General features: G+C 45.1%; 1 protein-coding gene across 4 annotated transcripts in view; it reads left to right on the top strand.

Moving 5' to 3' along the window:
• Nucleotides 1-14,880, top strand: part of CEP135 (centrosomal protein 135) — a 102,272-nt gene that overhangs the window by 61,803 nt on the left and 25,589 nt on the right. For all 4 annotated transcript variants that reach the window (XM_068278582.1, XM_068278580.1, XM_068278579.1 and 1 more), the window contains 3 exons: nucleotides 620-774; nucleotides 3,222-3,277; nucleotides 5,847-6,015. In XM_068278582.1, the coding sequence (XP_068134683.1) occupies nucleotides 620-774; nucleotides 3,222-3,277; nucleotides 5,847-6,015 (380 nt within the window). The remainder of the gene's footprint in view (nucleotides 1-619; nucleotides 775-3,221; nucleotides 3,278-5,846; nucleotides 6,016-14,880) is intronic.

Here is a 14,880-nt window from a genome sequence, read left to right on the forward strand (position 1 = left end):
GATAATCTGTTTGTGAAAAGGAATAGATTTCTCATGTAAAAGGGGGGTATTAACTACTGATTGGGGTGAAGTTCAATTCTTGGTCACGGTTTCTTTTTAACTCATGATTTACCTCTCCTTATTTGTTTCATGCATTAGCACTCCTTACAGTTAAGGTGATAAATAAGTAATTTTTGTGATTTAACCCCAAAGTGTAGTATTTGTTCTTTCAGTATAGAGCATATTTTAAACCCATTGAACGGTAGGATTGTTGCATTAGATGCCAGTGCTTGCTGATTGCTGTAGAGGGCAGGGCACTTCAGTTGTCAGTGTGATCTGCCCATCTGTGGCAGGTCTACAGCAATTAAAGCTTTTACTGGAAGCAGGAGACCATTTAATTGTAAATTATAGTAATATTGCTTTGGGACAGATTACACTTTTAGCAGCATGTTCTGCTGCAATGTCATCTGTGTGAAATAGAACTGTGGATTAAGAACGCCCACCAGGACCAGCATGGCAGGGAGGCTGATTTCCACCAGTAGAGAGGTGACGCTTTTTAAATCCTCTTAGCAGCTGACGGAAATGAAAGCCTTTCTTTACAGCGGATTTCTCACATCTTGTAATTTGTTTTCTTCTAAAGATGAATTAAATCAAAAGGTATTGGCACAGGCATCTGAAATGGCTATGCTCCGAAACACCATTTCTGTCCTGGATAAAGAGAAGGATAAACTGCAGGAAACTGTGGATGAGAAGACAGAACGGGTTGCTTGTCTGGATGATAACCTAGAAAATAAGGTATGTGTGTAATCAAGGAAGATCTACATAGCTGAAATACAGTACATATTACACACCACATTATTCTGTTATGTCATCTTCTCATTAAAGAGTACCACCAGTGTAAAAAGACAGAGCCTGTCATACCAGGCCAGTCTTAATGCTGCAATGCCGGGGGGCCTTCTCAGGGTTAATTACTTTCCTGATTCAATGTAATTGGGGCACGGGTAAAGCTTCGCCCCCCCCCCCCCCTTCCCCCCCCCCCTTTTTGGGAAGCTAATTGCGACCATGTTCTCGAAGTCTGATGAAAATTTTTGGAAACCCGCTTGCGTTGCCACAGCACACCCTCAGCAAGGCAGCCACTAATTAAGCCATGGTTGAATGAATTACGGCAGATCAGGTAAATATGAAATCCTAATACATCCCAGCGCCCACTTTATTCTGCATTGTGTTTGAACTTCCATGGAGACTTGGAGACTGGACATAGATGTCAATTCAGGCCTAAGGTGTCTGTATATGTGACATAATGTAGATGTGACTGCATACATATTCCTATACATGGCACTGGGCCCAATTATACCCTGCCAAGGCTTGTGGTGCAGAAACAGGAAGTAGTACAGCATGTCCTGCTAGGATTATTGAATTAAGAGCTGGATTCCGTAAAAGTGCTTTGCCAGGAGAACACAAGACTGATGGAGTTTCCAGCTGGTTGCACTGGTCTGTTTTCTTGCAGTAGGAAACGCTCATACTCTAATGCAAGTGATGGACCAGTGTAGGCCGTCTGGAGTTACTACAGTGCTCTGGTGTTCACCCAGCATGGTGCTTCTGCTGCATGCTGCTGGTTTATTTAATAAGAGGTATCAGTTAGCAAATTATACCTTACTGTGTCCAGTTTTGGGGGCCCAGTCCTAGCAGTGATACTAATGTCAGAGCATAGTCGGGCTTCACCTACCCTCCCGTTCATTTTCATTAGCTTGGTACTGTGATAGACAGCCCCACTTACCAGCTGGGAGATGAGGGTGGAGCACATCACAGGTGTAGGGCCTAAAGTGACTCTGTAACAAAAATTACAACGTTTTTTCTACCATCCTACAAGTTCCTAAACCTATTCTAATGTGTGCTGGCTTACTGCAGCTCTTTCTACTATAACCATCTCTGTAATAAATCAATGCATCTTTCCCCTGTCAGACTTGTCGGCCTGTGTCTGGAAGGCTGCCAAGTTCTTCAGTGTTGAACTGTTCCTCTATGCACACTCCAGTGTGTGTTTTATTTACATAAGCCAGCAGCTTCTCTGCTATCTTATCAGTGATAGAAGAGAGCTGGATAAAAATTGTCCTCTGGAGGCTGTGAAAGGAGCTGGTCTGTCACATACTGAGGAATTAACGACATAGGCAGAGCTGTCTGCAGGAAGCCTGTAATGTTCAGTGCATGAGAGAAGCTGGGGACAGAAGGTAAACACACACAAGTGATCTCTTGAGATTCAGAAGTAAGGCTGTATACAGCCTGCTTGTGTATGGATGTATTTTCTATGTGTGGACATGCTGTACATCAACCTACTTCCTGTTTTGGTGGCCATTTTGTTAGTTTATAAACAAACTTTTTAAAACTGTTTTTGACTACTTTTAATGCGGCGGGGAGCGGTGAAATTGTGACAGAGGGTAATAGGAGATGTCCTCTAACACACTGGTATGTTTACTTTTGTGCGATTTTAACAATACAGATTCTCTTTAAGGTGGCCATACACTGGCAGACCGGAACCAGATTCAATAAAGAGGTAGATCCCTTTCTGATCAGATTTTGATCAATTACTGCCTCACACTGCAAATAGATTTTCAATAGATTTCACTTAGAAATCGATTTAAAGTCCACGGAACCGCCCTCATGCATATTCTCTCCCTGCCCCCCCCCCATCTAGTACTCCCTTCGGGACCCTGCAGAGTGTTAGCAGCAGAGTACTCTCACCTGTGCACTGACACGCTCCTCCCGTGTCCTGTCTCTATCCATCCATGCTGGTTGCCTTTTCCCCTGTGACCCCGCGGCATGTACATAGTCACATAACATATGAGGAACCAGTGCACTGGGAGGGAGGGGGGGGGCACAGGAGGAGTGTGCCAACAGACAGGTGAGTGTTCTCCACTGTCAACGCTCTAAAGGGGCCCAGGGAGCACTATTTGCAATGGGTTGGGACCTGGGTGCATTTGGCTTCTGACCCTTCCCCTTTCGAGATCTTTTTTGCTGTACCAATCAACAGGTTTGCTTGATTTCGAACGGACAACACTAGAAATTAGGATCGGGGGGGCCATGTTTGGTCATTGATCTCTGTGGGGCATCGATCACAGTGATCGAATCTGCCGGGGAAAATTGATGTCTGTCGACACCTTTAGTGTACCAGTACTTCAGATACAGAAGATATAACCATACATCTGTATTAACAGTTTTACGTTAAAACACTTTGCAATGTTTTACAGGAAAAATCAATTACAAACTTTAGGCATACGCTTTCTGAGCTAGAGGCAACTATTGAGTAAGTAATGATGTTTTCCATAAATGTATTCATATTTTCTGTGTATTGTAGTAATAGGTAAGGCTTTAGTTTGCATGTAATGTATGTATACATTATATTTCTGTATATCTGGTGAAAATTAAATAAGTTTGGGGGTATTTGAAAAAAATAAATGCTATCCATAAGCAATGCCAAATTCTCATTTTTCTGGTCTACTGTAAAGTTCCCTATCTATATTTTTAGGCAGTTCCAATTCACAAACTAGAACATAAAGGGCACTTGTGGCTCATTTGCAAAAGCTAGTTCCTGTCTGTAAATAAAAGCACAGATATATTTTAAATGCAACATTACAACTTTTTGTAGTCTGCAGCCCTATTCGTAAACAGTTAAAGGGCACCTGAACTGAGAGGAATATGGTGGCTGCCATATTTATCTCCCTTTAAACAATACCAGTTGCCTGGCAGCCCTGCTGATCCTCTGCCTCTAATACTTTTAGCCATAGACCCTGAACAAGCATGAAGATCATATTTTCTGTGTCAAACTTCAGCTGCAAGCTGCATGCTTGTTTGAGGTGGGTTCCTACTGCAGCCAAAGAGATCAGCAGGACTACCGGGCAACTGTAATGGTTTATAAGGAAATAAACATGGCAGCTTCTATTTCTTTCTCAATTCAAGTTTCCTTTAAAGGACAACTGAAGCGAGAGTGATATGGAGGCTGCCGTATTTATTTCCTTTTAAGCAATACCAGTTGCCAGGCTATCCCACTGATTATCTGCCTCTAATACTTATAGCCATAGACCCTGCAAATGAAGATCAGGTGTTTCTGACATTATTGTCAGATCTGACAAGATTAGCTGTATCCATGTTTCTGGTGTTATTCAGACACTGCTGCGGCCAAATTGACCAGCAGGGCAACCAGGCAACTGGTATTATTTAAAAGGAAATAAATATGGAAGCCTCCGGTTTTCTCTGACTTCTGTTGTCCTTTAAAGTGCCAAGGTAGAACATGTATTTCAGTAGGTATACTAAAAGAAATTTACCTGGAGGCTGCCCTAGCAGCTTCCTGGTGTACAGTGTACATGCATACTGAAGTCCTATTACAAACCACTGTAGAATCTTTCCCCCTGTTAGCCAAGCGATTGCAGATATGTGCAACTAATAATTCTTATCCAAAGTTTTGCTGTTCCTGCAAACTTCTTCCATCCGTCCACATAAGTCTTATTTTCACATTGGGTGTACCTACATGGATAAATAAGAACCTTCAGACAATTGATTTCTCAATTTTTACAGCTATAGTTAGACCTAAACTTAATTCCATGTTCACCTGTGTAGATTGCTTTCTCATCAAAATATACACCAGTAATGTTACTTTCTCAGGAAATATGTTTTTATTAGTGAAACCATTCTTAAAGCATCCATAACAGTGCTGCATGAGAGACTGCCTCCCAAGAGCATTGTGGGAGAGTGAAGTCATCTGTAGTATATAAAAAAAATAATAATAATTTATGGACAGTTGGGTCTGTTTTTAGTTGAGTATTGTAGCACATAGGATTTTTTTTTAAATTAAAAGCATGCCAATTTTATTGAGTCAAGTGCAGCATAAAGAAGTACAAACTGGGATCATTTAACGAGATTGTTAATTTTGACCAATTTGATGTAGTTCCACTTTAAGGATAGGTACTTTCACTGGCTTAATGGAAATAAGTTGAGGTAAACTATACGAACTTTATACTGGTTGAACTCGATGGACGTATGTCTTTTTTCAACCAAAATAACTATGTAACTATGTAAGATTAGGTTGATTTTATTTATATACATGAGGGGAACATACAAACTCCATTCAGATAGTGCCCTGACTGGGATTTGAACCGACCCAGCGCTGCAAGGCAAGAGTGCATTCCTCTATGCCAAAGTGCTGCCTGATTACACCACTTCTGTACCCTTTCTATATTAGGCATAAACTGACTCAGCTGCTTGCCTTTCTCTTTGCACATCATGGCCCATATGCAATTCACTTTTTCACCTGAGTTTTCTCCTAGGAGAATATTTTTATTTTGGTTTTAAAATAACTTTTTAGCATTTTGCATTGGAAAAAGTACCAAAAAGTAGGTGAAAAAGTACAGTAAACATTATTTTCAGTATTTGTTTGCTTGCTGGTGGTTTAAAAGGCATTTTGGTACTTATCCGTTAGCCGGGCGCATCCTCTAGGTGGCGACAAAACTCCACCAGAGTAACATTTTTCACTACTATCCATGTCGGCCTGGAGGGGGAATAGTAATTAGCGCCACCTGCCGGATGCGCCCGGCTAACGGATAAGTACCGGCATTTTATTGACAAGTTTGAAAATTTCACCTAGAAGAAAACTCTGAAAACTCAGGTGAAAAAATTAATTGCATATGGCCCCATGTGCTTTTCAAGCGTTACAGCTGAAAGAACATCTTTACTTTTTGCCTTTGTTCTCAAGACTTGTATCATCAGACCTTTCCTACTTGAGACTGCTGTACAAACTGAGATTTTTTTAGCTGGTTTTAAGTTGCATCTTACGTTTGAATCATATAATCATATAATATGAATCATCTTCATACTGGCAGCCAGCTGAAGGACTCCATCAGTAACAAAGATCGGGAGTTATCAAGTCTGCGCCGCCAGCTGGATTCTGCTAATGCTGATCTTACAGAATGTGTTAGGCTGAGAGAAATTACCCTGAAAGAAAACCGAAGACTGCAGGATGATCTGGCCACCATGACTCGAGAAAATCAGGTACCTGGGCAAATGGTCTCAAAATGCCTCTTTTAGGTCTGTGCCACTTTCCACACTTTATATTTGAAAAGATCAATATGGCTAGAGAGAATCTGGCACCTGAATAAATACATTTTCACCTCTGTTTTCTTTATATTTAGTAAAGGCCATCAATAACCAGAGAGTCTGAATACTTGACCAAATACTTGATGCACTTGTAGGCCCTAACCTCCTGATTTGTCATAAGTTACATTTTGTTTACAGTTGGAGGAGTTCACCATTGGGTGTCGTACTTCATTTTGGGGGGCTCTTATAAAGTATATATAATGTAAAAAGTATAAAACTGTAAGGAATTTTCTGTGAATTTATTTTGCTAACTTAAACACACCCTACCTCTACAACTTCCGCTTGTTTTAGTTCATATAATGTACACCAATGAATACAATAACATTTAGAATTTGCCTTGTTCAGTTTTGGGTTTGGTTGAGGGTTAATATTACAGGTGCTGCAGAGATTGTGATGGTGGCACGTGGCTGAGCAATGCTTGAGAAACACTGCTCCAAAAAGGCTAATCCTGATTCTTTCGCTTTTCCCTTATACAAGTGTCACATTACCCAATGCGCAGAGAATCTTATAATCTAAGACTTGGCAATCCACTGTAATAAAGTTCTCTGAAGTTGAGAGAAATACTTGTAGCTATATTCATGAGGAATTACAGGTCTCTTGAAAGGATTTGGTCTCCCTTTCCTCAGTGATTAACAGATTTATTCTCTTACATCTATACATAATTGCTTCATGTTAGTAGAACGGCTTGGTTTTCATCTTTACAAAGCTTACAAAAAATCAAGAAGAATATGTGACATAGCAATGTGCCTGCTAAAACCCATAGAAACACGACTAATCCTAAAGCCGGACTAGTTAAGTCTAGTTATTTGGTGCCTTGCATTGCTCACCCTTCCCAACACCTGTTCTGCTGTCTAGTTGGGTGTGCAGACAATCCAAAGGAGGGATCCGCACACAGACTTCCTGTAAGCATACCTACAAACAATTGAGTGTGTCAGCACACACACCAGCCACAATGCAGCTTTTATTGTTCCAGCACACACATCTAAAGCTGGCCACTAACTGTCCAATTTCTAGCGAAAAATCGTTCGAGCGATCAGAAATTCTGATCGGATTGGTTGTAAATAATCTCCATTGGTGGACACAATCGATTATGAACGAGTGAAAAAAATGTCGCCCGAATGAATTTTCGTCTAACGAAAATTTGGATTTTCTTGGTGGTCGTGATAGATAGGAAGCAACGATTGGTTAGTTGATGGTGTAGTGAACGATTTTTCGTCCGATCAGAATTTCGGATCGCTCGAATGATTTTTTGCTAGAAATTGGACTGTTAGTGGCTAGCTTAAGACATCTGACCGCCTCAGCTGGCGATCATTTCGGGCCTATCCGGTCCACTTTGTCATGGCATAGGCAGGTAAAACATGTCAATTGTGTCTATAGTTGGTGTGCAGCCTCCTCCCCCCATAACATCTGTATATTTGTTGGGATAATAGAACCTCATCACTGCTGCCTAGATGCAACAGTCATAGCTCCCATAGGCAAATCTGAAGCAAAAATAAAATTGAGATAATGAATTTTATGTGTAGTGCGGACAATAAACAGAACATTTGTAGCAAAGAAAAGAGTCTCATATTTTATTTTCAGTTACATAGCTTTATTTATAACTTTGCATTAGACTGTCACAGTTGCAGTTTAGAATCCACACTCATATGCAATTAATTTTTTATCTTGTACTTTAAATAATTAGTCAGCTCTTTGCAATTGAAAACATACCAAAAGGTAATAAAAAAAAATACTATCAGAATTATTTTAAGTATTTTCTTGCTTGCTGGTGGTTAAAAATACTTTTTGTTGACAAGTTGCGTAAATATCACCCAGGAGAAAACACAGAAGAAAAAAAACTTATCTCAAGCTGTCTCTCACTGTTTTTTGGTTGTTTAAAGGGACTCTGAGCACCTCTCATGGGTATGCCTGTAAGCATACCCACGAACAATTGAGTGTGTCCACACACTTACCAGCCACTTGTTTTATCCAAACTCCCCCTGGTATTGCCGCTATAAAATGCATGGGGCCAGACGACTTCCAACAAAGTCGTGCTATGGCCCCTCTGGAGGAGCCCCTTGCGTGTCACTTCCTCTTCCTGCTTCATTCAGTGATGCACTTCTCTAACAGAGAAGACAGGGGTGACCCGGAAGTTATAGCATAGCCAAGATGGCAGCCACAATTTTTAAACTGAAATAGAACGAAAACTATTTGGTGTAGAATGGCGATTCAAGCATCAAATGAAAGACGAGAGCACAGGCGACAGAAAAGTATGTATCTTTAAGTACTTTGCAGTTCTGGCCGGAGTCTCTTTAAGCTCTTCAGAAAACGGGACTGACTTTGACCAAGTCGAAGAACCAGAGAAGGTCTTTTACATAGATAACAACTCAAGGTTTGTTTTTTTTATACCGGAAACCTTGAATTGATAAACATATAAAATAAACATTCACAAATGATACTAGCCCTTATTACTAGGGCTAGTATCATATGTAAATATGTTGACCTTATCATGTCAAATGTCGCTTCAGTTTCACTTAAAGGTGGGCAGATGATTGCTAACCCAATTCCCTTGAAATATTGATTGGGCACGATCGTTCAGATCCACTATCTGTAGGAAAGCTGCTATGCAATTCGATTGGATTAATGGAATCAATCCATTTTTTTGATTGACTCCATCAATCTGATTGGATTGGTTAGCAGCTTTCCTTTCATTATTGGACCCAAATGATCATTACCAATACACTACGGTTGCGTCTCCAGGTAAGTTGGCAGGTGCCACAGGGAGCAGACCAAACAGCCCAATACAGAAAATGTTACACGGAACAGTGAGCAATGGAGGCCAGTGCTAAACTTGACTGTAGTAGTCTTTCTGTAGTGTGTGTAGTGGGGGAGGTGCCAAATGAACTTTAAAGGACATCTGAAACAAGTGGTATATGGAGGCTGTTATGTTTATTTCCTTTTATGCAATACCAGTTGCCTGGCTATCCTGCTGATCCTCTGCCTGTAATACTTTAAGCCATAGATCCTGAACAAGCATGCAGCAGATCAGGTGTTTCTGATATTATTGTCAGATCTGCCTGTCACAGACCGCGAGCCGGTCTGCGGGTGGGGTAAATCGATCAGCGTCAGAAATCCTCTTACACGGTCATTTGTTCATCACGAAGGGTAACCCGCATTCGCAATTTGACGAACTGACTCGCGAAGGGAGCGTTCTGATACCAACCGAATCACTCCACACACATATACAATTCAAAGATCTGCCACCAAGCGAGTTACACAGCCCGCTACTGTAATTTTACTAGGACTTCGAGAACACTTTAGTAACCCCTAGCAGTATGCAAGAATCTGGGCCAGATCGTTATGTCTGGGCCGGGTTCTCGCATACGGGTTATAAATGTATACTTCTATTAAACACAGGGTAGCGAGTTCAGGAGAATAGGTACGATTGTGTATGTTCAGCAACAGGTCATAACCGCTAAACGATTTTTAAACGTTTAATAACACAAATGCATTACATACAGTTATATACACCTATTAACATATAAAACACAGAGCTTCAAAATAAAAGGAATAAAATCAGAAAGTTCTTACTTAGTTAGCTGAGCAGTCCATTTGAATCATGAAGAAAATAGTCCAGTTTAAAAGTAGGCATTCAGTTTAAAAGTCCTTTGTATACTGCAGGCGCTGGCTCTCCTTAGCGCCGGCATAGACGTTCCTTAGTCGATGGAATTTGGAGAACTGGGTGGAGTTCCTTGCAAACGCTTTTTACTGACCAGAGTTTTGGGGCGGTCACTACCTGGAAAGTAGGTGTGTTGGAGGCAGGGTTACCTCCTGGCAAGTCAGGTTACCACCCACAGGCTTGGAGCAAGGAATGTACCAATTATTAATAATTTGTGTAATTCCGCCCCAGATGGGTGCATCGCAGATCCGAGACCATATTCATAAGCAGCATGCGACTCTGTATTAAATGAGACTATACACGCCTAGTCTAACGAATTTGCTCTACGCATGCCGGATAAAGCGGTTTCTCAATTGATTCCTGATAGCTAGAGAATGATAATTCATGTGAATTATAGACCTGTTTCCTAGGTATCAGGAAATGTAATTTTGGTCTTGCTGTGACAAACCTATTTTGAATTATTAATAAGTTAACGTTCCCTTTGTGTGAAGCTATACGCTTGGAGGGAAATTTTGAATCTCAACCAGTTTGAGCTGGTTTTCCTTTTGGGGAAAGATGAGCTATGTACCAAATGGCTTCTCGGCAGGGGAGCTAGCCACGTGTGAATTCTGTCCTGACCTGAACAGGATGTGGGGGAGGTTACTGTACTCAGTAAGAGAGAGGGACATTGACATCTATTGTGCATTTACCCAAGACTGACAGGGACTGCGCACGACTATTGCGAAAATCGTTGGCGTTTACGCGCACGACTTTCGCAATATCCGTCACATCTCTCCCCTACCAGACGGACGCACAGAGTGGGTCTGCATGACCCGCTCTACGTGCCGCGTAGCTACTGAACGGGTTCTCCGCAGCGCGACAGACCGTCGGCATTCTGGTGCCGACTCCCCGCCTTATGCTGGATTGTGAAGTCATACTGCTGCAGGGACAGACTCCAACGCATGAGTTTGCCATTGGTTCCAGCAGCACGATTCAGCCAGGTAAGGGGGTTGTGATCCGTGATGATCGTGAAAGAGCGACCGTACAGGTACGATTGTAGTTTATGTAGGGCCCATACAATCGCCAAGCACTCTTTCTCGGTGGTTGAATACGCTACCTCTCGGGGAAGCAGCTTCCTGCTCAGGTAGAGGATAGGGTGTTCCCCGCCCTTCTCGTCTACCTGGCTGAGAACTGCCCCGAGTCCGTAGTCAGAGGCGTCGGTTTGCACCAGGAACCGACGTCTGAAGTCCGGGGCTTGAAGCACAGGAGCGCTGACTAGCGCCTGCTTCAAGGCCTGGAAAGCGGCCTCACACTCCGGGGTCCAACGGACTACCTTGGGGTGCTTTTTACTAGTGGCATCGGTCAGGGGCTTGGCCAGGGTACTATAGGCTGGGACAAACTTCCTATAGTAGCCTGCTGTGCCTAGAAAGGCCTGGACCTGCTTCTTGGTGATAGGCCGAGGCCATGCTAGGATGGCGTCAACCTTCCCAATGTCAGGTCTCAGGGTGTTGCCTCCCACCCGGTGTCCTAAATACTGTACCTCTGTCATGCCAACTTGGCACTTACTGGGTTTAACTGTCAAATTGGCAGAGGACAGCCTCTCTAGAACCTGCGACAAGTGATTGAGATGTTCATCCCAGGTGGTACTGAACACGGCAATATCGTCCAGGTAGGCTACGGCAAAGTCTTGCATCCCTGCCAGCAGGTCGTTTACAGCCCGCTGAAACGTGGCAGGCGCATTTTTCATGCCAAACGGCATCACCGTGAACTCGAAGAGGCCGAATGGCGTGACAAATGCAGATTTTTCCCGCGCGTCGGGTGCAAGAGGAATTTGCCAATACCCCCGGCTCAGGTCCATGATCGTTAGATAGCTCGCAGCAGCCAGCTTATCCAACAATTCATCGATGCGAGGCATGGGGTAGGCGTCAGTGGTGGTGATGGCGTTCAGCCTTCGGTAATCCACGCAGAACCGAGTTGTCTTGTCCTTTTTGGGGACGAGGACAACTGGGGCAGCCCATGCACTGCAGGATTTCTGAATCACCCCTAACTCTAACATCTCCTCTATCTCTCTCTTCATATCTGCCTGTACCTCAGGAGAGATGCGATAGGCAGATTGCCGGAGGGGCGGATGGGCTCCTGTGTCTACTCTGTGAACAGCGAGATTGGTTCGCCCGGGGGTACTGGTGAACGTCTGGCCATGCCTTCCTAACACCTCTTGCAGCTGCGCTTTCTGTGAAGGGGTGAGTTGGGGGTTGACATTGACCCCACCTTCGAACCCCCGTGTGTCGGCCAGTAAATCTAAAAGGGGATCTGTCTCTCCTGGTTCCAGCTGGCTACACACTGGCAAAGCATACTGCGTTCTGTCTCTGTGGGCCTTCAACATGTTCACGTGGAAGCTTTTTTGCCTTCTACCTCCCATGTTCACTAGATAGGTAACAGGGGTCACCCGCTTCACTACAGTGTACGGTCCCTCCCAGGCGGCGTGCAGCTTATTATGCTTTACCGGGAGTAACGCATACACTTTGTCATTTACCTCATATGCTCGGTCTCTGGCATTGCGGTCATACCACATTTTTTGATTGGCCTGTGCCCGGGCCATGTTTTCCGTTACCACCTCCATGAGTGATTCCATTTTGTCCCTGAATTTAAGGACATAATCAATCACGGACGAGTCGGTGGGGTCACCTTTTCCTTCCCACGTCTCCCGGATCAGCTTCAAGGGACCTCTGACATTCCTTCCGTACAGGAGTTCAAAGGGTGAGAACCCGGTGGACTCCTGTGGCACCTCTCGGTACGCAAATAACAGGTGAGGCAAATATCGCTCCCAGTCCCCCCCTTGCGACTCGACGAACGTTGAAAGCATCTGCTTCAGCGTCCCGTTGAATCGCTCGCAGAGGCCGTTGGTCTGCGGATGGTAGGGGCTGGAGACGATGTGCGTCATTTGGATTTTTGTACAGAGAGCCCCCATAAGGTCAGACATGAATTGTGGTCCCTGGTCTGAGAGCATCTCAGCAGGGAAGCCTACTCGTGAAAAAATGCCAAGTAGTGCATCTGCCACTTTGTCTGCCCTTAGGGAGGAGAGTGCGGCAGCCTCTGGATAGCGGGTGGCATAATCCACCACCGTCAAGATGTATTTTTTCCCAGAGCTGCTTGGAATGGGCAGGGGTCCTATTATGTCAACTGCCACCCTCTGGAAGGGTTCACCAATGACTGGCAGCGGACAAAGAGGAGCCCTGCAGGTTCTTCCCTTCTTAACCTTCTGGCACACCGCACATGACCGGCAATAATTAGTCACATCGGACCGAACTCCAGGCCAGTAGAAATGCCGTTGAATGCGGTCAAATGTTTTGTGGATCCCTAAGTGTCCTGCCAGGGGAATGTCATGTGCAGCTTTCAGCACATGCCCTCGGTAGGCCCTTGGTACCACAAGCCACTTGGCATCCAGGCCTGTCTCCTCTGTGGTGGGCTGTATCGGTTCACTATACAGCTTCCCACCTTCCCAGTACACTTTAAAACTGGCACCGTCTGCGAGTGGCTCAGAGGCCTGCCTTCTGAGCGACTCCAGACTGGGATCGTCCCTCAGTGCCTGAACAAAACCGTTAGTCTCAGCCAGCTGGCCTGTGGTATAGGTGGCCAGCTGTTGAGGGGTGCTATCCCTGGGGTTGGAGCAAGGAGGGGGGGCTGCAGCGCCTCCTGCTTGCTCCGAGCTCAGGCGCTTAGCAGTGCTGCTGCGAGTCACTGCTAACACAGGTATAACATCATCACCATCATTGTCATCATTTACATTAGTTACACATATATTGAGAGCATCATTGTCAAGTTCTGTAGTAGAAAAGCCAGGATTGGATGGCTGTACATTCAAACCCAGTACCTCTGTAGAAGGTACTACCACATCCCATCCCCTCTCCTGTTCAGTCCCAAGGGTGCACAGTACCTGAGGGTTGGCAGGGGTTTCCCGTTGGCTGGCGGCAGGCTCATAATACGACACTAACCTGCCCAGGTCAGTTCCCAGCAACACGGGAACAGGGATATTATCCCAGATGCCGACTACTTTCTCTTGGGGGCCTACACCCCAATCAATCTCCACACGAGCCTGGGCAATGTGGGAAAGGGTGCCCCCCACTCCTGTGAGGGTGAGGTGCTTATCAGGGATAATGTCCTTTTCCGCAACAAGGTGGGAACGAATCAAGGTGATGTCGGCGCCGGTATCTCGGAGGCCAGTGACAATCTGGTCGTTCACCCGTACAAGCTGATGGTTATCGGAGCTGCGATGGGTGCCCTCCTGGCCGACAACCAGAGCCGATGGGGAGGAAAAGGGGTTGCTAGGCAGCCTCTGACTGGGCCCTGGCGCTGTCATCTTTGCCTTTGGACAGGCGGACTTGAGGTGTCCTCGATCCCCACACTGGTAGCACTTGGGAACATAGGTCGCATCTGACGAATGAGCAGCAGGTGTAGCCCCCGGCCTCTGTGGCTGTGGGACCCGGTTCCCACGGTTCGCAGGGGGAGGAGAGCTGGGTTGCATAGGTCTCCCCCCTCTCCAGCTCGGGACTGGAGGTTTGCGGCTGTCCGGCACACGGGTGGCCACAAAAGTGTCTGCAAGTTCTGCGGCAGCTTTGGCGGATTCAGGCTTCCGCTCCAAGACAAACTGCCGAACATCTGGAGTGCAGCAGTTCAGCAACTGCTCCTGTACGATGAGGTCCTCCAGACCTTGGTGAGAGTCTTTTTTGAGGCCCCGCGACCACTGCCTGAACACAGTCAGCAGGCGACTCTCCAGGTCGGTGTAAGAGTCAGTGTGGCCTTTCTGCAGGGAGCGAAACTTTTTGCGATAGACCTCTGGGGTCAGCTGGTATTTGGCGATAATTGCAGCTTTTATCGCCTCATAGTCATTGTCTTTCTCAGCGGGTAAGTCCACAAACGCCTCAAGCGCTTTGTCCCGCAAGTTGGGTGTCAGATATCTCGCCCACTGCTCCTGGGGCAGATGATGCTGACGACAAGTCTTTTCAAAGGAGTGTAAATAAGTGTCCGGGTCGGTTCCCTTCTCCATTTCTGGGAATTTAAACTTTGGAGTCCCAAACGGGCCTGCTGTGGGCCGGGGTTCCGGAGCACTTTGCGAGGGATTTTGG

Source organism: Hyperolius riggenbachi, chromosome 1 (genome assembly GCF_040937935.1).
Source record: "Hyperolius riggenbachi isolate aHypRig1 chromosome 1, aHypRig1.pri, whole genome shotgun sequence".
Lineage (NCBI taxonomy): Eukaryota > Metazoa > Chordata > Amphibia > Anura > Hyperoliidae > Hyperolius > Hyperolius riggenbachi.